We start from the raw sequence: 21,758 nt of genomic DNA, 5'->3' as shown, positions 1-21,758 counted from the left end.
AGGCCAATCCAAAGTCCATCACAGTTTCCCTCTGCATTCAAGATAGACTCTACCTCAGGAAAAGTGCTCTGTGCTGGGAAAGTTTCTCACATAAAGTCTGGGAAAAATTCTGTGGATTAACACTGACCTGGAAAACAACTCCACAGAATTTTCTTTGTGTGAATTTCCCTTCCAATCTGATGCTCCAAGGAGAGATTTACTGTAAGGGGAGTCTGCTTTCATATGAGGCTTAACCCAGGATGCTTTTGGACATTATATTGTCCAATTAAAATTTTTTAAAGGTCCATTTGTGTTAATGGATGTTCAATAGTATGCAACATAGTACCTGTCATGATCACCGTCAGTTCCTGTCAGTTCCCAGACTACATTTCCCAATAATCCTCCCTGCCAGTCACATGCACACTCCACACCAATCACCTGTTGCCACATACAGCTTAGCACATTACCTGGACTATAGAGGACTCACTTACAAACCACCTCTTTGCAAAGTCTTGTTTACCCCGGTTGCAATTCTGAGCGTTTATATCCTGCCTGTTACCTGTTTACGATCCTCTGCTGCCTACCCCTGACCTGTGCTTTGTATACTGATCTGAGTGATATCTGCCTGCCTGATCTTTGTCTGTATCCTGACTACGACTCATGTAATAAGTCAGTTTGTGCTATGAAAAGCATATAAAACAATGCAAATTATTAATATACATAAAGTCTTTCACGTGTCATTTTACTTACACAATTTGAATAAATGAGTCTGAATAAATTTTTTGGGGAAAAATAGGCAAGCTTTTTGCATTATTTTAAAATAAATTGTTGTCATAGAATTATGAACTGGGAATAAATACAAACTGAACACATGTAAATATTCGTATTATGACATATTCTTTTGCTAAAAAGCAAATGACACTTCACATATGCACAAGGGTTCACGTTATGTGAATCAGAATATGAAGCAGTCAGTTTATACAAGCTTCGAAGCCTCGGTGTCGAACGTCACATCACTACTGTCCCTTGCTGTTCCTGTCTTGACCCTGCCTGTACGACCACGCTCACTTTTAATAAAAGCTTTGCATTTGGATCCCTGCCTGAGTCCAGCCCTGTTAAAGTACCGGTCCAAACTGGAAACAATACTACTTTTAATGTTTTTGAAAGAAGTCTCTTATGCTCATCAAAGCTGCATTTATTTGAAAACAGTAATATTGTGAAATATTATTACAGTTCCCTTTCAGTCGGTCACGTTCGGCGTACGTCAGTAGTGACCGACGAATTGGGATATCGCTTAGAGAGCCCTATCAGCTTCGTGTAAACTAAAACAAGCCAATGGAATTGGCGTGCGATATTTGCATAATGCGCACCACCCCCGACAGGTGTATATAAATAGGAAGCAGATGCAATCGCACTCTGTCTTTCGCTTCGGAGCCATTCAGTGGTGTCCTGTTTAAGAAGACTGTTTTGTGTGAACTAAACTGCCTCGAAGAGGATTCACAGCAAGCCGTGTGTGCCGGTGTAACGGTGCTACAGCGAGGTCGCGAGCTCCCGAGGATCCGAGCTATAGCTCTCAACTGCTGTTTTCACAGCACACGCCTAGAGTGAAGTGTGTGTTGCGATTTGGGCCGGTTCCTCGGTGTGTCCAGGGAGTGGTGTACCTGGCACATCGCGTCACTCCCTGTGTGCTTCGGCATGAGCTAGTTGACTGTTTTCCCCTTCTAAAAGAGCTTTACAGACGAACCCTGACAGTATGTCATTTCGTCTGTGCGTTAATGGGTGCGGTCGTTCCCTGGTCCCTGCTGATGGGCACAATCGTTGCATCTCGTGTTTGGGCATTCTGCACGCTGAAGCAGCTTTTGTGGATGGTTCATGTTCCCATTGTGGGAACATGACTATAGCGGTGCTGAGGTCGAGACTCTCCTTCCTGAAGTCTCAGGAAGCGGGGGTCCCCTCCCCTGTGCCCCGTTCGACCGTTTTTTCCGGCCCGGGCCGGAATGACGGTTCGGCGGTGTATAGGAAGGGTGACCCGAGGATTACGGTCAGGGCTTCCCCGCAGAGCGGAAACGCTCCTCGGGCCCCTGCCCCCTCATCAGCACCGCAACCCATCGTGCCACCGTTGGTTTCCGCTGGGCCCTCTACGGACTGTCCAGCCGTTACCTTTGGTGCGCCGGCGGCGGATCGGATGTCGATCGCTGCATCAGAAGGTGAGCCTGAGTCCTCGGGGGAGGAAGATTCGGATGCGCTGCCGCCCGGGACGGTAGCGTTGCCCGAGTCGGATCCCGAGCTCACGGCTGTGCTCTCCCGGGCCGCCTTGTGCGTCGGGCTTGAGTGGAACCCTCCACCCTGTCCCGGCCCATCTCGGTTGGACGATTGGTACTTTTGGGAGGGTCGCGCTGGTCAAACCCATCGCCCCAATGCCTTTCTTCCCGGAAGTACACGATGAGGTGACCAGGTCTTGGCAAGCTCCGTATAGGGCTCGTACAGGGCCTGGTCCCTCGTCCGCCTTCACCTCCCTGGACGGCGGGGAAGCCAGGGGATAAGCGAGGATCCCGCCAGTCGAGCGGTCTGTTGCGATGCAGTTGTGTCCAATGGCCGCTGGCTGGCGCGGTGAGCCGCGTCTCCCGTCCCGGGCCTGTAAATTCTCAGCCGGTCTGACTGAGAAAGCTTACAGTGCCTGTGGGCAGGCTGCCTCTGCCCTTCACGCGATGGCCCTTTTGCAGGTCTATCAGGCAAAAGCGCTGTCGCAGATGCCCCAGGAAGGTCCTGACCAACAGCTGCTTGGGGTGCTGCGCGCTGCCACTGACCTTGCCCTCCGGGCAACGAAGGTGACAGCGCGTTCTGTTGGCCAGGCGATGTCTACTCTGGTAGTCCTCTGGCTGACCTTGGCAGACATGAGGGAGACCGACAAACATCGGTTCCTGGATTCCCCCATGTCTCCGGTCGGCCTTTTCGGCGACGCGGTGGAGAGCTGTGCCCAACAGTTCTCCGCTGCACAAAAGCAGGCTGAGGCTATCAGACATGTCATGCCACGGCGGTCCGCTGCTGCCTCCACCCAGCCGCCCGTGGCTCAGCCTCAGCCCGCTCGTCGCCGAGGGCGCCCGCCTGCGTCTTCCTCCGCCCCTGCTAAGTCGGCAAAGCAGCAGCCTACACCAGCCAAACAGCAGGGTGCCGGTCGCGGACGTGGTGCCCAGCCCGTCTCTGCCAAGCCAGGTGGCAAGCGGTCGGGGAAAACTCGGCCTTGAGACGGGCGACCTGGAGCGGAAGGTTCCTGCCCTTTGGGAGAGTATTCCATCTGCTCTCCCACCCCCGGAGGAGGGCCGGGGGGATTTTGTGGCGTCTGTCCATTTACCGCCGCTGGCTCTCCGGCGTCCAGCGGTACCCACTTTGCCACAAAAATAGCAGTTTCCTCAAACTCCAGGTCACAAGAGGGCATGTTTGCCAGTGTGCCAGGCCCCGCCTCGCCACTCGCAACCCCCTCCCATTCCGCCAGTAGGCGGCAGTGTGATGGCGCAGACCGCGTCCCGTGCGCCGTCTCCCATTCGCACTGCTGCCTCGCAGAGTCCGACCTCACTCCGGGCCACTCCCATGCCGTCCGAGTCGGGTCCCTCTCTGCCTTGCTGCCCCACCCCCGGTGCGTCTGTGTCTCCGCTGTCTCGGAGTCTGGAGGCGTGGATCACGCTTCCCAGCCCGTCCCGCTGGCTCATTCGCACCATCATACTCGGCTATGCGATTCAGTTCGCCCGGCGTCCCCCGGTTTTCAGGGGTGTCCACTTCACTCAAGTGTCGTTGGACAGTGCACCTGTTCTCCGGGCGGAGATTGCTGTCCTACTGGCGAAGGATGCAATCGAGCCGGTCCCTCCAGCCGATATGAAGTCGGGGTTCTACAGCCCCTACTTCATTGTACCGAAAAAGGGCGTGGGCTACGGCCAATCCTGGATCTGCGCGTCCTGAACCGGTATCTTCACAGGATGCCGTTCAAGATGCTCACGCAGAAGCGTATTTTCGAATGCGTCCGTCCCCGGGATTGGTTTGCAGCAATAGACCTGAAGGATGCGTACTTTCATGTCTCGATTCTGCCTCGACACAGACCCTTCCTCCGGTTTGCGTTCGAGGGTCGGGCATATCAGTACAAAGTCCTACCCTTCGGGCTGGCCCTGTCACCCCGCGTCTTTACGAAGGTTGCGGAGGTGGCCATTGTTCCCCTCAAGGAACAGGGCGTTCGTGTTCTCAACTATCTCGACGACTGGCTGATCCTGGCCAGCTCGCGAGAGCAGTTGTGCGAACACAGGGACATGGTTTTAGCTCACCTCAGCCGGTTGGGTCTTCGGGTCAACTGGGACAAGAGCAAACTCGCCCCCGGGCAGAGGATCTCTTATCTCGGTCTCGAGCTAGACTCGGTCGCACAGACTGCGCGTCTCACCGAGGCGCGCGCAGCTCGCTCAAGCGCAGGACAGCGGCTCCACTGAAAGATTTTCAGAGGCTCCTGGGGCATATGGCATCTGCAGCCACGGTCACGCCGCTCGGATTGCTTCATATGAGACCGCTTCAACACTGGGTCCGCGGCCGGGTCCCGAGATGGGCGCGGCAGTGCGGCACGCTCCGTGTCCCCGTGACACCGAGCTGCCGTCGCACCCTTGTCCGGTGGTCGGACCCTTCGTTCCTGCGGGCCGGAGTACCCCTCGAACAAGTGTCCAGGCATGCTGTGGTCTCCACCGATGCCTCTGCCACGGGATGGGGGGCCACGTACAACGGGCATGCAGTGGCAGGTCTTTGGACGGGGCCTCAGCTGCATTGGCATATCAATTGCCTCGAGTTGCTAGCGGTATGTCTTGCGCTGGCCCGCTTCAAGAAGCTGTTGTCAGGCAAGCACGTTCTAGTCCGCTCAGACAGCACTGCGGCCATTGCGTACATCAACCGTCAAGGTGGTCTACGCTCCCGTCGCATGTCGCAACTCGCCCGCCATCTCTTGTTGTGGAGTCAGAAGTATCTGAGGTCCCTTCGGGCCACTCATGTCCCAGGTGTGCTCAACCGTGCAGCCGACGAGCTGTCACGGCAGCCTCCACTTGCGGGCGAGTGGCGGCTCCACCCACAGGCGGTCCAGCTGATTTGGCAGCATTTCGGCGAGGCCCAGGTAGACCTGTTTGCCTCCCCAGAAACTGCCCACTGCCAGTGGTTTTATTCCCTGACCGGCGGCACGCTCGGCACGGATGCCCTGGCACACAGCTGGCCCCCGGGTCTGCGCAAATATGCGTTTCCCCCAGTGAGCCTTCTCGCACAACTCCTGTGCAAGGTCAGGGAGGACGGGGAGCAGGTTCTGTTAGTGGCTCTGTACTGGCCCACTCGGACCTGGTTCTCAGACCTCATTCTCCTCGCGACAGCCCCTCCCTGGCCGATTCCTCTGAGGAAGGACCTCCTGACTCAGAGACGGGGCACCCTGTGGCACCCGCATCCCGATCTATGGAACCTCCACGTGTGGTCCCTGGACGGGATGCGGAGGTTCTGAGTGATCTCCCGCAAGCGGTCGTAGACACCATCACTTCCGCTAGAGCTCCTTCCACTAGGAGTCTCTATGCGTTGAAGTGGAACCTGTTCGTCGAATGGTGTGCCTCTCGCCGAGAGGACCCCCTGTCATGTTCGGTCGGATCCGTGATTTCCTTCCTGCAAGATGGGTTGGAGCGAAGGCTGTCTCCCTCCACCCTCAAGGTGTATGTTGCCGCTATTGCCGCACATCACCACGCAGTTGAGGGTAAGTCCCTGGGGAAACACGATCTGATCGTCAGGTTCCTGAGGGGGGCCAGGAGACTGAATCCTCCTCGCCCTTCCTCCGTACCCTCTTGGGATCTGACCCTGGTTCTCACAGCTCTCCGGGGTCATCCCTTTGAGCCTTTGCAATCAGTCGACCTGAAACTAATGTCTCTTAAGACGGTTCTTCTGGTTGCATTGGCTTCCCTGAAGAGGGTAGGGGATCTGCATGCATTTTCGGTCAACAAAGGGTTATCACTCACGTTTTGTCTATCAAGATAATCTTTACAAGTTAACACAACATTTATACATTTTGAAACCTAAATAAAGTTGTCAGATCAGGGCCGGATTGGGACTCATTTTCAGCCCTGGAGTTTCGTGCCTTAAACCGGCCCACTGTAATTCACGACTGACTATATTAAAATAATGTAATTAAAACCTCAGTATATAAGTCTGCAATAGTGCACTGTTCTCTACAGCCTTGTAATTAATTGTATTTTTCAAAAATATCTTCAAATACCCATGATAGTACAAATGATAGTACAAAAAATAATAAAATTTGATATAGAGTTATTTTTATAGTTATAATAATGATTTTATAATGTTAACCATTGATTAATTCTCTAGCCATCTAGTGACTGTAGTTAAAAATTCATGTTATTTTAATTTAATTAAAGGTGCCATAGAATTTAAAATTGAATTTACCTTGGCACAGTTGAATAACAAGAGTCCAGTACATGGAAATTACATACAGTGAGTCTCAAACACCATTGCTTTCTCCTTATATAAATCTCATTTGTTTAAAAGACCTCAGAAGAACAGGTGAATCTCAACATAACACAGACTGTTATGTAACAGTCGGGATCATTAATATGTACGCCCCCAATTTTTGCATATGCCAGCTCATGTTCCCAATGTTCCATGTACTGAACTCTTGTTATTCAACTATGCCAAGGTAAATTCAATTTTAAATTCTATGGCACCTTTAATTAAATTATAATTAAAATAACATGAATTTTTAACTACAACCACTAGATGGCTAGAGAATTAATCAATGGTTAACATTATAAAATCATTATTATAACTATAAAAATAACTCTATATCAAATTTTATTATTTTTTGTACTATCATTTGTACTATCATGGGAATTTGAAGATATTTTTGAAATAACAAATGAGATTTCGGTGAAATTTTGACCACTCAAATAGGAAATGTCCCCGGTTTCCATTTCCGAAATCTGGTTACCTTATCGTATCCTCTATTGTTTAGTTCACTGTAATGGATTAAGACAACACACAGGTATGACACGGACCAATCGCATATCTATATGTTTTATCCCCAATCATTATTTATGTGATGAAATGCCGTGTAATATGTGGTATGACTGTACTGTATCTTAAATGTCTGTTTCTGTCTAGTTGTAATTTTCCGAGTCAGATCGACTCAGATCAATATTTTACGTCTAATTATTTACTTATGTGGCAAGTAGCCATGTAATAAGCGGCATAATGTACATCGAGCCAATAAACCCCTTCAGGCTGATGCAAGACCCCTCCTCTGATCACCCTGGCAGGGTTTATTCTGAGATAACAACTGGCCGGATGTACATGAAACTCGTCCGAGCAGCTACTTGGTACTACTGAAGAAGGCTGCATGGCCAATCAATCTTTTTGTAACATATTTATTTCCTTCCTAAACTGGCTCAACTCAGTGAGTCATGGGATACCAATACCAATACCATCCCATTTCAATACCATCCCCAGGTTAAAATCAACAACTTTTAATACATAGTTCGTATTAAAACAAACTAACGTTATGTATTAAAAGTTGTTAATTTTAACCTTTAATGGGAATGTTTGACAAAGTATAGTTTACAACACTATTTGAGAGATTTTTTTTTATCTTGAGAGAAATTATTTTTTATCTTGAGAAAAAATGTCCCCAATGTTCCCCTTGGAACTATAAGAATCTAGCTGACATTTTTGTCAAAATTGAGTTATTCACATATGCTTATTCTGTGGCAACTTATTGACATTATGTGATGATTTTTTTAATGTGTACTTTTTGGGATTTTTTATTTAGAAAACAAAAAGGTTCTATCTATAAAATCGAATGGAATATGCAAAAACTTTGAAGCTCAATATCTCAAAACTGCTCAGAATGCAGATAGAACCTTATAATTCCAAGAGGATGATGTATACATCCATGAATATATCCAAATGAATCGGTATTGAATAGAGATCAAATTCGAATTGCAAGCTTATTGAATCGAATCATGAAATTTGTGTCAATACCACCCCAAACCCCTAGTAACTGTAAAGGGACTAATGTAACATAAATACTGTTTAGATGAGTGAATGTGTGTTCTTTCAACGTGTAGGGTAACATTAGGTTTATACTTTTGTTTTTCTTTTTTTTCATCTTTTTAATCCAGCTTTGGAGAAGCTAGCAATAGCATAAAGCATAAGATCCCACCCTTCAGAGTGTCTCCAAAACACATGAAAGCGCACAGCCAGAGCAGGGTCTGCATCATGAGAGAGGGTGTAAATTTACCTTGTGTCTCATAGTACTCAGACCAAATGCAACAATTAGACAAACATATTTTGGTTCAAACATTTCTGGAAAAACATTGCCTACCTTAGCTTTAAACTTTTGATTTAAAAATGTCATTTTGTAATGTGTATCTTGAACAAAGAATCTTCTGAGACTTAAACCTCTTAAGCCTTAAAACCTCTTATTTAATTTTGCTTTGAAAACTGGGGATATCATGTACTTTTTTGTACTTTGAATAACTGGTTTTCATCACTACTTATCATTTTGATCTCTTTTCCATGCACAGGGCCAGATGTGATCAGGAATCTCAAAGTGACTAACATCACAACATCATCTGTGTTTCTGAGATGGGATGAACCAATTGAAAATATAACTTTCTTTAAAATTACATGGACTGATGATGATGCAAATGAAAATACAACAACTAGCACTTCCTATGACATCACTTATCTGACTGCTGGAGTTAAGTACACATTTTGTGTCACTGCTGTTATTGAACATAGTGAACCATCCTGCATCTCAACATATACTGGTATGTACATTTTTAAAATATCTTTTGTTGCATCATACACATCATGCACAACTGACTTATTAACCAAGAATAATTATTCCAATTCCTAAATACAGTAGAACTATTACTGAAACTATTGCTAAAACTGTTACTGTAGTGTAAACTCAAAACTGCGGGGAAGAAATTCAACACAGTGGAACAATAGAAACCCTACCGCCAACTAGCGTTTCAGCAGTGTAATTGCAGAACGCAGACAGAACGAAGAAGTATAAATGCTCACGAAAGTGTCGGCTATGTGTTTAGTCTACAATGTAGGCTAAGACGTACACTCAATGCAGAAGTATAAATTGGCCTTTAATGTCAATTGTATGAACCATTTTAAGGGCGATCAAAATTACATTTTTAATTCAATGAGAGCTACAGTATTACTTTCTTGGGGGATCATTCCTTAATTATTGTGGTTAGACAAATGCTGTGTCAAAGCATAATTGAATCATTACATCTTCACCACTTTCATTCCTACACACAGAGCCAAATAGGATCAGTAATCTCAAAGTGAACAACATCACAACATCATCTGTGTTAATGACATGGGATGAACCCATTGGAAATAGATTTTTCTTTAAACTTAATTGGATGGATAAGAAAACAAATGGAAATTCAACAGAAACTAGTAACACTTCATTTAACATCACTGATCTGATTCCTGGAGTCAATTACACATTCTGCATCACTGCTGTGGCAGCAGATAATTCAACAGAAGGCAAAGCTTTCTGCATCTCACAATATACAAGTATGTAAAATTATAAATTATCTGTTGCTTGCTACATAGTAAGTTTAAAATAATAGTAAATTGTAAAAGCAGTAGAACTGCTACTACTACCACCACCACCAATATTGCCTCCTACTTTTTTTCTTTTTCTTTTTGTTTAGTATAAATCTCAATCTAAAGCTTCTGATACAGATTAAATATCAGAATTATGCCTTCCATCTTGTCAGTCTATCATTTATTAATTTTCCCCACCAGTTCACATTTCTTCCTAATTGTATTTATACTTTGTTTGTGTGTTGTTGTTAAAATTTGTGAATTGCTCTTTTCTTCCCATGCAGAGCCAGATGTGATCAGGAATCTAACAGTGTCTGAAGTCACAACATCATCTGTGTTTTTGACATGGGATGAACCGATTGGAAATAGATCTTTCTTTAAACTTCAATGGACTGATGATGAAACAAACAGAAATTACACAAAAACTAGTAACACTTTCCATAACATCACTGATTTGATTTCTGGAGTCAAATACACATTTTGCATCACTGCTGTGGCAGCAGATGAAGAAGAAACAAAAGGCGAAAATTTCTGCATCTCACAATATACCAGTATGAAAATTATAAAATATGTTTTTTTAATACATAGTATGTTTATATTAATTGACTTAGACACATATCAGAAAAATGCCTTCCCCCTCGTCAGTCTATTATTCCATTATTTGAGGTGTGGATCTAATTGCAAGCTTTAATAATGAAATCCAAAACTTAGACATACAGGAAGCAACCTATTTCAAACTCTAAATCCTACAGCATTAGAGTTAAACCTGTCAGCATAAACATGGATTGTGTTAAACAAGATCTGACAAACAACTCATGAAAAGGAAGGGTATGAATTCACAAAGGATAGAAACTAAACTAAGAGCTGAGAATGATTAATAACTAAGTTAACCATGATAAACAGGAAATAAACTACAGTAAGCAGAAATACAACCAAGAGAACATATCAAAATAGAAGTCTTTGAATATAAAATAACACATGATTTTTGACATTTTCCCCTCACCACCTTAAATGGCAGTCCTCATGCTTGTAGGTGGCAGTAATGGGAGGGAGGGCCAGGGCCATAGAAGAACAAATCACAGCTCTAGAGAAAAAAAAAATATGAAGATAAGATTGTGACTACTGAGACCACTTCCATCCACATAAATTATCTAATTTCTGGAGCACATTTCTGATTGCAGTTTCAGCTGATCATGTGACTGAGGGGAGACCCAGTAAGACCATTGTTTGGATGTTAATGAAACTTCTCAACATTCTGCTACAAAAAACATTGAACACCTTAGGATCCCAGACTTTCTTAACTCTAGTCTAATTACAAATGCTATTTGTATTTCTAATTGGAATTATTTTTTCTCCTGCAACACAGAGCCAAATGTGATTGGGAATCTCATAGTGTCTGAAGTCACAACATTATCTGTGTTTCTGTCATGGAATGAACCAATTGGAAATAGATCTTTCTTTAAAGTTAAATGGACTGATAAAACACATGAAACTAGTAACACTTTCCATAACATCACTGATCTGACTGCTGGAGTTAATTACACATTCTGCATCACTGCTGTGGCAGCAGATAATTCAACAGAAGGCAACGCTCTCTGCATCTCACAATATACAAGTATGTAAAATTATAAAATATCTGTTGCTTGCTACATGGTATGTTTAAACTCATTGACTTCTGACCCACCAATATTTTTGGTCTAGAAAATTGTAAAAGCACTAGAATTATTCCCATGTCCACCACCACTCATTTGCTCCCTTCTTTTTAGTAAAAGGACATTTTTCATAAACCAGATACCTCCTAACATTCTTATCATTGCTGATTCCTTTTCTATCTATAAAGCCTGAAAAAGTTTCAATGTAAATTGTAATCGCCAAATGTTCCTAATTTTTCACTCACAGAGCCTGATGTCATAATGAACCTCACAGCTGATGATATTACAACATCCTCTGTATTACTAAACTGGACTAAACCAATCGGTCAAAGCTCCCGTTACCGTGTAGAATATGAAGAAAAGAATGTGACTACTGAGAACACTTCTATCCAAATAAATGATCTAATTTCTGGAGCACAGTACACATTCAAAGTGTTTGCAGTTGCTGCTGATCATGTGACCGAAGGGAGATCCATTCAGATTTCACTGTACACCAGTAAGACCTCTGGATGTTTAAACTTAATGAAACTTCTCAACCTTTAGCTACAAAAACCACTGAATATTTACTTGCTTTAAGCAGAAAACTGTACATTAACTCCTTAGGGTCACAGACTTTCTTAACTCTAGACTAATTACAAATGCTATTTGTATTCCTTATTGGAATTCTTTTTTTCTCCTGCAACACAGAGCCAAATGTGATTGGGAATCTCATAGAGTCTGAAGTCACAACATTATCTGTGTTTCTGTCATGGAATGAACCGACTGGAAATAGATCTTTCTTTAAAGTTAAATGGACTGACAAAACAAATGAAAAAACAAAGGAAACTAGTAACACTTTCCATCACATCACTGATCTGACTGCTGGACTCAATTACACATTCTGCATCACTGCTGTGGCAGCAGATAATTCAACAGAAGGCGACGCTATCTGCATCTCACAATATACAAGTATGTAAAATTATAAAACATCTGTTGTAGGGGTGTCCCCGACTAAGGATTTACATAGTCGAATCAGAATTATGAAGTCTTGTCTATAGTTGACTGATAGTTGACTCATATGTTTATGCGGGGGTGAGTGTTTCTGGTTCGCATACAACAGCACATGTGCGAGTGACTTGAGCTCCTGAAAACATCAGTCCACTAGATAGTGTGCACACACGAACGCATCTTTCTATGCTCAAAGCCAAAGGAGTAGGCTTACACTAGTAAATATATAGGCTTGCGCGCTCAACTGTGCATGAGACGGAGCAGAACACGGAAAATTAAGTATACCTAGGCAGTGTTGCCAAGTTACTTTGAGCTATTTTTACACTGTTGCCGCAGGTTGTTTTTCATGTCTGCATGTTGAATCGACACTGAACATGATATTTGCTTTCACCATTCCTGGAGCAAATTCAAGAAAAGAAGGAGCAACAGAAAGTGCTTGTAAGTCTCCTATCCGCTTCAGAGAAGTGATAGCCAATAAAAGAATCGTTTTAAGAGTGAGGAACCTCTCAGGAACCTCCTCTAGTGGTTCAAAGGGAGCCTCAGCTAACCCCTGTAAGACCACGGCCAAGTCCCAGGCCGGAACCCTTGTGCGCACTGGAGGCCTCAACCTCAATGTGCCACGGAGGAAGCATGTGACGAGGGGGTCTCGACCTACCGAGATATTCCCCTCAAGAGGAGCATGTTATGCTGAAACTGCTGCAATGTAAACCTTCAAGGTTGAGTGAGATAGGCCCTCCGAGAATTTTTCCTGGAGGAATTTTAGCACACAGCTAATAGAAGAAAGGACAGGGTCCGTATTATTGTTTCTACACCAGGTAGAAAACAAATTCCATTTGTAGGCATGCAACTTCCTCGTGGCGGCAGCATGGGTCCCTGGGACAGGAATCAAGGCTTTTTCCACATGACCCGAGCACGAAGGCATCGCTGCGTGACTTTGATCATGCGAAAAGGGTTTCCCCTCAGGGAAAACCCCTTGGTCCTGTGCCACCACTGTAAGGGTCTCATGTGCAGAAGGCCAATAGTAATCACGTTGGACGCAGCTGCCATCAGACCCAACAGTCTCTGAAACTGTTTTACAGTGAGAGTGGTTCGAAGGGAGCCTCAGCTAACCCTTGTAATACCACAGCCAGGTCCCAGGCTGGCCTCAACCTCAGTGTGCCACAGAGGAAGCGAGTAACGAGGGGGTCTCGACCCACGAGAAGCCACCATCAAGAGAAGCATGAAAGGCTGAGATAGCCGCAACGTAAACCTTCAAGGTTGAAGGCGATAGACCCTCCGATAATTTTTCTTGGAGAAATCTTAGCACAATGCTGATAGGAGGGTGGACAGAGTCCATATTATTCTGTCTGCACCAAGCAGAAAATAAATTCCGTTTATAGGAATAAAGCTTCCTCGTGGCGGGAGCTCTGGAGTTAAGGATGGTCTCCACAACCTCAGTTGGAAGACCAGCATCTATGAGCCTGGCCTCCTCAGAGGCTAGGCCCATAGCTTCCACAGTTCTGGGCGGGGATGTATTATCGAGCCGCCCGCTTGCGACAGGAGGTCCTGTCTAAGGGAAAGCTCCATTGGGGAGCCGTCTAGTAAGGACACTAGGTCCGAGAACCATATTCTGGTTGGCCAGAAGGGGGCTACCAGTATGAGGCTGACCCCTTCCTGGCGTACTTTCTCCAGAACTCCCGGGAGCAAGGTGATCGGGGGAAATGCATACAGACGTAGCCTCGGCCACGTCTGTACCATGGTATCCAGACCCAGAGGTGCTGGATGTGTTCGGGAGTACCAGAGTGGTCACTGGGTTGACTCTCCCAAAGCAAATAGGTCGACTTCCGCTCGACCGAAATTTTTCCATAGGAGATCCACCACTTCTGGGTGGAGTCTCCACTCCCCGGGCCTCGGCCCCTGCCTCGACAGGGCGTCTGCTCCCTTTATACCCCAGGATGAAAGCTGGCTTCAGAGAGAGCAGCTTCTCTAGGGACCATAGGAGGATCCGACGGGCCAAGTAGTAAAGTTGGCAAGACCGCAGACCCCCCTGATGGTTTATATATAAGACCACTGCCGTGTTGTCCGTGCGGACCAACACGTGATGGCCTCTCTGGTCTGGGAGAAAGTGTTTTAACGCTAGAAACACCACCATCATCTCCAACCGATTTATGTGCCGGCCTGGTATGCAGAAAGGCTTTCACCATACCAGGTGCAAACTGCTGACAGCGCTTGTAAATCACCAATTCTCTTCAAAGAAGAGACGGCCAGGAGAAAGATAGTTTTAAGTGTCAAGAACTTGTCTGACACCTTCCAGGACCTCCCATAGACCCTGAGCTGAGCGACCACTCATGATCGCCCCCCAGCCCGTGAGGGAGGCATCTGTCGTAAGCATTACACGACGACCAGAAATCCCCAGCACGGGTACCTGGGACAGGAACCAGGGATCTTTCCACATGGCCAGAGCACGAAGGCATTGCCGCGCAACTTTTGATCATGCAAAAAGGATTTCCCCTCGGAGAAAATCCCCTGGCCCTGAGCCACCACTGTAAGAGTCATATGTGCAGAAGGCCAAAAAGGTATGACGTTGGACGCAGCTGCCATAAGACCCAACAGTTTCTGGAACTGTTTTACAGTGAGTGACTGGCCTAACTTCACCCCTTTCACGGCTGCGAGAATGGAACTCACACGAGCAGGAAACAAATGTGCCTGCATCATGGTGGAGTCCCAAACTACACCTAGATAAGTGGTAGTCTGAGCCGGAACTAGCACACTCTTTTTTTTTTTTTTTGGCATTGAGCCTCAGCCCGAGCCTTTTCATGTGGTACAGAGCAGCATCTCGATGCTGAACTGCTAGTTGCTCTGATTGAGCTAGAATCACTTTCTATGTAATTCAGTACGCGGATGCCCTGGAGTCTCAGTGGAGCCAGCACTGCATCCACGCACTTCGTGAATGTGCGGGGTGATAATAACAGGCCGAAAGGAAGAACCCTGTATTGGTAAGCTTTGCCCCCGAAAGCAAACCTGAGGAACTTCCTATGGGAAGGATGGATGGACACCTGAAAGTATGCCTTTCTCAGGTCTATCGCCACAAACCAGTCCTTGGACCTGATCTGTGGGATAATCTGTTTAAGTGTAAGCATCTTGAATTTGAGCTTTCGTATTGAGTGATTTAACACATGTAAATCTATGATAGGACACATCCTTCTTTGGAACAATGAAGTAGCGGCTGTAGAAGCCTGACAGCTTGCTGGGAGGAGGAACCCTTTCTATAGCTCCGTTTCGCAAGAGTGTCATAACCTCTTGTTCCATAACCAGAGACTGCTTGGGGGTCACCATTATGGGAAAGACCCCATTGAATCTGGGCGGGCGAGACCCTGTAACCCTCTGATGAGCAGCATCCATTTTGATATATTCGGTAGAAGTTTCCATTCTACCATAAAATCTACTAAGGGAACCAGTCTCTCGAGACTGACCTCTGGTGTTTTTGAGCACTCGATTCAACGTTCTGGAGCGGCGCACCGGCAGAAAACAGACGAATCAAGTCATAACCGGCTCTCCTCGGAGAGTCGGTGGAGACCGTTGTGCCCTGACGCACACTGGGTGGCAGGGTTAGCATAACGGCCCCCTGAGGGCGCCAAAGGGGGACGGGTGTCAGATATTCTAACACAGGACCCCCTCCGGAGGGGGCTGCCCTCATGGATCCTGGCCCACAGATGTCAGGACCTCTTTGAAGCCTTCTTGGTGGTTATAACAGTCCGCAGATCTGTCCTACTTCACAAGGACTTCAGCTGTGTCACCTGTCCCGGTCCCCAAGCTTTCTGCGGGGGAGCAAGGGTGGTGACACCCTTTTCCTTTAAATTCCTCAGAATTTAATGTATTCAATATTTCATTTAATCCTTAAATTAAATGCAGCCCAAAACAGTCAAAAATGACAGGCTGAATATACTAGAATACAAAGAGAATTATAGCTCGTAATAGTTTGCAAGGTATTATAGGGAAAGAGAGAAAGGGAAACTCCCGTCTACTCAGTTCCCTCCAGATATATATATATTATGTATAAACATTATATACAATATATACTACGTGCACGCAATCTATGCGCAGCCTTGGCAAACGCAAGATCCGAGCGTACCGTATATTTTTTTGTTGCACACTTAATCTACGCGCTGCCTCGGCAAACGCGAGATTCGAGCTATATATTCCTTATTGCAGGCTTAATCCACGCGCTGTCTCGGCAAACGCGAGATCTAAGCCTCGTGTTAGACTTTTATTCCCTCGAGAATAAAGCCAACAGGAGTGGAGATAAAAAATCCCGCTAGTTCATTTCTTTTACACTCCGGGACATTTTTAAGAATGAACCGTCAGCTGCTTTGTTTTTGAACTGACGTGCATGCTCCACTCCCTAACACGATGTGTGTGAGGTGGCGAGTCCTCAGATCGATATCACAATATCCACCTCCTTAGAGCTGGCATGTGAAATACCGGTGCCTCAACCCGGGGAAGAAACCGCAGAGCGTGCTTCCACCTGGGAGACGGCACTGAACCTGGCAGGTAAGGGCAGAGAAAAGGCAACGCCCGTCTCTAACCGCTCTGTCAGATCCATTTGTGAACCCCACGAATGACTTCTTTTTCGCGATCCGCGGGGACACTGGAACACAGTATTCTGAGAGCGAGTTTCTTTTTTTTTTTTTTTTTTTACAGTGCACACAGATGGCTCCCTCGAGAGCTGCCCAGGCTTACTCAACTCCCATTCAACTGCTGTTTCTCGCCATAATACGTGTCTTTTTATATATATATATATATATATATATATATATATATATATATATATATATATATATATATATATGGATTGGTGTGAGATACTCTTGTCCTCAGACAAAGATATCGGGACTTGTTTATGAAATAAGACAAACAACACCAAATAAGACACACGATAACATAGAGTGCTTGCTGAAGACACAGAAGATACCGTGCTCTGCATCCGGGTGTGCTTTATAGTTTCCTGGTCCGTGACGTCACCCGTCTCTGACGTCTCGCTACGCGATTGGTTAGATACATGAGTGCTTCAGTGACGCCATCACGCAGAAGGTTCCCAATGCGTTGTCACGCAGCGTCGATAGTTCCCACGAAAGGGAACCAGTAGTTCTATGTGAAATCAGACATTGAGCAACCCCATAGAGCCAAAATGGCATGATCCTCATCTCATAACACCTCTGTGAAAATTCGACTGTGAGATTGGTAGTCGAATCAAGCTCCTCCTATCGAAGCACTGAATCTTCAACTATTCAGGGTCACCCCTAATCTGTTGCTTGCTACATAGTATGTTTAAACTCATTGACTTCTGACCCACCAATATTTTTTGTCTAGCAAACTGTAAAAGCACTAGAATTATTCCCATGTCCACCACCACTCATTTGTGTTTGGTTACTAACATTTTTATCATTGCTAATGCCTTTTCTATCTATATAGCCTGAAAAGTTTTCAATGCAAATTTTAATAACCAAATGTTCCTCATTTTTCACTCGCAGAGCCTGATGTTATAAAAAACCTCACAGTTGATGATATTACAACATCCTCTGTTTTACTAAACTGGACTAAACCAAACGGTCAAAGCTCCTCTTACTGTGTAGAATATGAAGATAAGAATGTGACTACTGAGAACACTTCTATCCAAATAAATTATCTAATTTCTGGAGCACAGTACACATTCAAAGTGTTTGCAATTTCTGCTGATCATGTGACTGAGGGGAGATCCATTCAGATTTCACTGTACACCAGTAAGACCTCTATTTGGATATTTAATCTTAATGAAACTTCTCAACGTTCAGCTACAAAAACCATTAAATATTTATTTGCTTTAAGCAGAAAAGCTACAGTAACTCCTTAGGATCCCAGAATTTCTTAACTCTAGTGTAATTACAAATGCTATTTGAATTCCTAATTGGAATTCTTTTTTTCTCCCGCAACACAGAGCCAGATGTGATTGGGAATGTCATGGTGTCTGAAGTCACAACATTATCTGTGTTTCTGTCATGGAATGATCCAATTGGAAATAGATCTTTCTTTAAAGTTAAATGGAGTGACAAAACAAAGGAAACTAGTAACACTTCCCATAACATCACTGATCTGACTGCTGGAGTCAATTACACATTCTGCATCACTGCTGTGGCAGCAGATAATTCAACAGAAGGCAACGCTATTTGCATCTCACAATATACAAGTATGTAAAACTAAAAAATCTATTGTAGGGGTGTCCCCGACTAAGGATTTACATAGTCAAATCAGACTATGTCTTGCCTATAGTCGACTGATTTTTAATCATATGTGTGCGGGGGGAGGGGTGTGTGGTCCGCATACAACAGCGCATGTGCAAGTGACTTGAGCGCTTGAAAACAGCAGTCCACTATATAGTGTGCACATGCAAATGCGTCTTTCCACGCTCAAAGGCAAAGGAGTAGGCCTATACTTGTATATATATATATATAAAGGCTTTCATGCTCAGCTGTGCACAAAACAAGCAAAACACGGAAAATTAAGTATACCTAGGCCTTGAGACCACTTCTGTTTTATTTCACACACATCACACAAAAATAACTTTCCAATAAAGCGACCAAAACTGCCTGTCAAGTGATAGACGAAACTGACAATGCCTTTTTATCTATTTTATAGTGAAATGAAATGCATTGTGGATAAACATTCGTAAAATGATTCCTCATAACATTTTACAGCCACAATGTACAAAACACCACAAAAAAAAGATATAGAAGAAAATGATTAAAAACATTTTGGATCAATAAACCTAAATAAATAACTGCAGAAAAAAAAATCCAGTCTTTCACTTGATCTGCCTGTTTCCATTTGAGTCTTTTCAAATAGTGTGCAAAGAAAATGTCTCAGGTTACATATGTAACCATGGTTCCCTGAGAGGGAACGAGACTCTGCGGCAAGCGCTTTGGGAAAGCCCCTACGTGATTGCGTTGTGAAGCACGTGAAATCAGTCCAATGGTGTAACGGAACGTCATAGGAGGGTGACTTCATGACTAGGAAACTATAAAGCACACCTGAAGCAAACAGTGTTAGCTTCTGAGGAGTCATTGCAAGTCGGTCACAGGCATGATGGGAGTATGGCAGCGTGACGCAGCGTCTCGTTCACTCTCAGGGAACCATGGTTACATACGTAACCTGAGACGTTCCCTTTCAAGGGAACTTGCGCTGTGTCAAGCGCTTTGGGAACGAAATACCCACACCTCCATAAAACCAAGTGCATGTCTGTGTGAAATCGGATGCACACACTAAGACACAAGAACTCGTGACCCTGGGGCCGAGGCCAAGTCTAGGTTATAAAACCTAACAAAGGTGTGAGGTGCATCACAAACTTCCTGGAGGGACACTCCAGAGAGTAATGCCAGAGAGGCAGCCATAATCTGAGTAGAGTGGGCTCGGACCTTGACAGGTGATGGTTGGCCGGCCGACTCATAAGATCCACAGACTATCCACTTGCTTAGTGTTTGTTTGAATGCAGGGTGACCCTTACGTGGGGCCCCGAAACAGACAAATAACTCATCCGTCTTACACCACAGGGCAGCTCTGTGGATGTAAGCATAATGGGGCCCACCACATTAGTGGGGACCTTGGGAACGTAGCCCTCCCAAGGGAAGAGGAAGTCTTTAACCATACCGGCATGAAGTTCAGGCAAGAGGGAGAGACCGAAAGGGCTTGGAGGTCTCCAATTCTCTTAAGAGACGAGATGGCGAGGAGGAAAACACTCTCAAGAGTGAGGAACTTCTCATGAACCTCTTCGATGGGCTCAAATGGAGCCGTGGACAGGCCCTACAAAACTATGGCCAAATCGTTCCAAGTTCCAAGTTGGAACTCTCTGACATGCTGCAGGTCTCAGCGTTAACGTACCACGAAGGAAGCAAATAACCCATGGGGGTCTTCCCAAAGAAGCACCCTCCAAAGGAACATAGTAAGCCGCAATGGCCGCCACATAGACCTTCAGTGTCGAAGGAGATAAACCTGAAGAGAACTTGTCTTGAAAGAACTCCAGAACTGTACCAACCGGGCAATTAACAGGGTCTAACATATGCTCTCTACACCAAGAAGAGAAGACGTTCCACTTCAGGGAGTAAAGCCTCCTCGTGGAGGGAGATATGGACTGGACTATGGTCTCCACTACCTTGGTAGGGAGACCTGAATCTATGAGCTGTTCCCTCTCAGAGGCCATGCCCACAGTTTCCACAACTTTGGGCGGGGGTGAAAACCAAAATCGGCCCGGGGCTATTAGCAGCAACTGGACCCCGTCCCAGTACACTCTCTCCAAAACTCCTGGAAGCAGAGTAATCATGGGAAAGGTGTACAGATGTAGCTGAAGCTATAAGCTGTGCCCCCTCAGAGCCCACACCCACAGTTACCACAACTCTGGGCGGGGGTGAAGGAGAGAGCCCCCCGTGTTGTAATTCAACACGCGGATGTCCTGGAGTCGCAACGGAGTATCCACATGTTACGTATCTGAAGTGTAACATTGTTTTGTGTAAGTGTTCTCTCTCTCTTTCTCGCTCTCCCTCTGTGCTCTGTTAATTGTATGTGAACAGGTGCAGCTGTGTGTGTGGGTGGAGTCGCGAATCGGTTGCTGGATAAAAATCTTGAGGGAAGACTGTTTGACGGGTTCCCTCTCCTGCTTCCTGTTGTAGAACCAGCGAGTGTGCGTGAAGCTGCTGGACTAGCCTTTAAACTACATTCTGGTGTGAAGAATGAATTGTTAGCGGTATAGGCTGGTAACTGTTCAACTGCCTTTTCCTTGACAAACCATTTGTTAGTGGAAGGCCCTTTTTGTTTGGTTATTCTTTTTCTCCTGTTTATTTTGTTAGTAGGGAGGTAAGTCTATGTTTTTCTTTTGTTATCTTTGTTCTAGGGAAGATATTTAAAAATAGGTAGCTCTTTATCTTTTGTTTGTTATTTTGGCCGACCCACGGACTTCAAGCCACTCTTTAAACCTGTTTAAGAAATAAACAATCTTCCTCTCTGACTTAACTGAAGACTTTGTGGTGTTTGTGGGAGCAGGAGACGGGACTCCGGGCGGCACATGTCAAAATGTGTCACTCTTTGTGTTACGCTTCGTTTGTGTTTATGGAGTACGTAACACACACATTTCGTTAAGGTGCGGGGTGATAAAGCTAGGCCGAAGGGAGGAACCCGATATTGGTACGCTTTGACTCTGAAAGTGAACCTCATGAACTTCCTGTGTTGAGGAAGGATGGATATATGAAATTATGCGTTTTTCAGATCTATCGTGATAAACCAGTCCTTGGACCTGATTTGGATCTTTTTTCGGAACTATGAAGTACCGGCTGTAAAACCCTGACTCCCTGCAGGGAGAGGGAACCTGTTCTATAGCTTCTTTTCATAAGAGAGTCTGTATTTCAGATAATGGCCTGTACCCCGTTGAACCCTGGCGGTTACAACCCGAACTGAATTCTGTACCCAAATTCTACTGTGTACAGGACCCATTGAGATACATTT

The 21,758-nt window shown here is 45.3% G+C and overlaps 1 protein-coding gene across 1 annotated transcript in view; it reads left to right on the top strand.

Annotated features, from left to right (window-relative positions):
* The window catches only part of LOC137014805 (receptor-type tyrosine-protein phosphatase eta-like), a 38,228-nt gene extending 17,219 nt beyond the window's left edge, over positions 1 to 21,009 (top strand). Inside the window, exons 6-14 of the mRNA XM_067379323.1 lie at positions 8,565 to 8,810; positions 9,319 to 9,582; positions 9,900 to 10,166; positions 10,982 to 11,230; positions 11,515 to 11,763; positions 11,955 to 12,215; positions 17,765 to 18,013; positions 18,208 to 18,456; positions 20,831 to 21,009. Coding sequence (XP_067235424.1) covers positions 8,565 to 8,810; positions 9,319 to 9,582; positions 9,900 to 10,166; positions 10,982 to 11,230; positions 11,515 to 11,763; positions 11,955 to 12,215; positions 17,765 to 18,013; positions 18,208 to 18,456; positions 20,831 to 21,009 — 2,213 coding nt within the window. The remainder of the gene's footprint in view (positions 1 to 8,564; positions 8,811 to 9,318; positions 9,583 to 9,899; positions 10,167 to 10,981; positions 11,231 to 11,514; positions 11,764 to 11,954; positions 12,216 to 17,764; positions 18,014 to 18,207; positions 18,457 to 20,830) is intronic.
* Positions 21,010 to 21,758: the final 749 nt, after the last annotated feature.

This window comes from Chanodichthys erythropterus, chromosome 24 (genome assembly GCF_024489055.1).
Source record: "Chanodichthys erythropterus isolate Z2021 chromosome 24, ASM2448905v1, whole genome shotgun sequence".
Taxonomy (NCBI): Eukaryota; Metazoa; Chordata; class Actinopteri; order Cypriniformes; family Xenocyprididae; genus Chanodichthys; species Chanodichthys erythropterus.
This window is presented reverse-complemented; position numbering and strand designations above follow the sequence as displayed.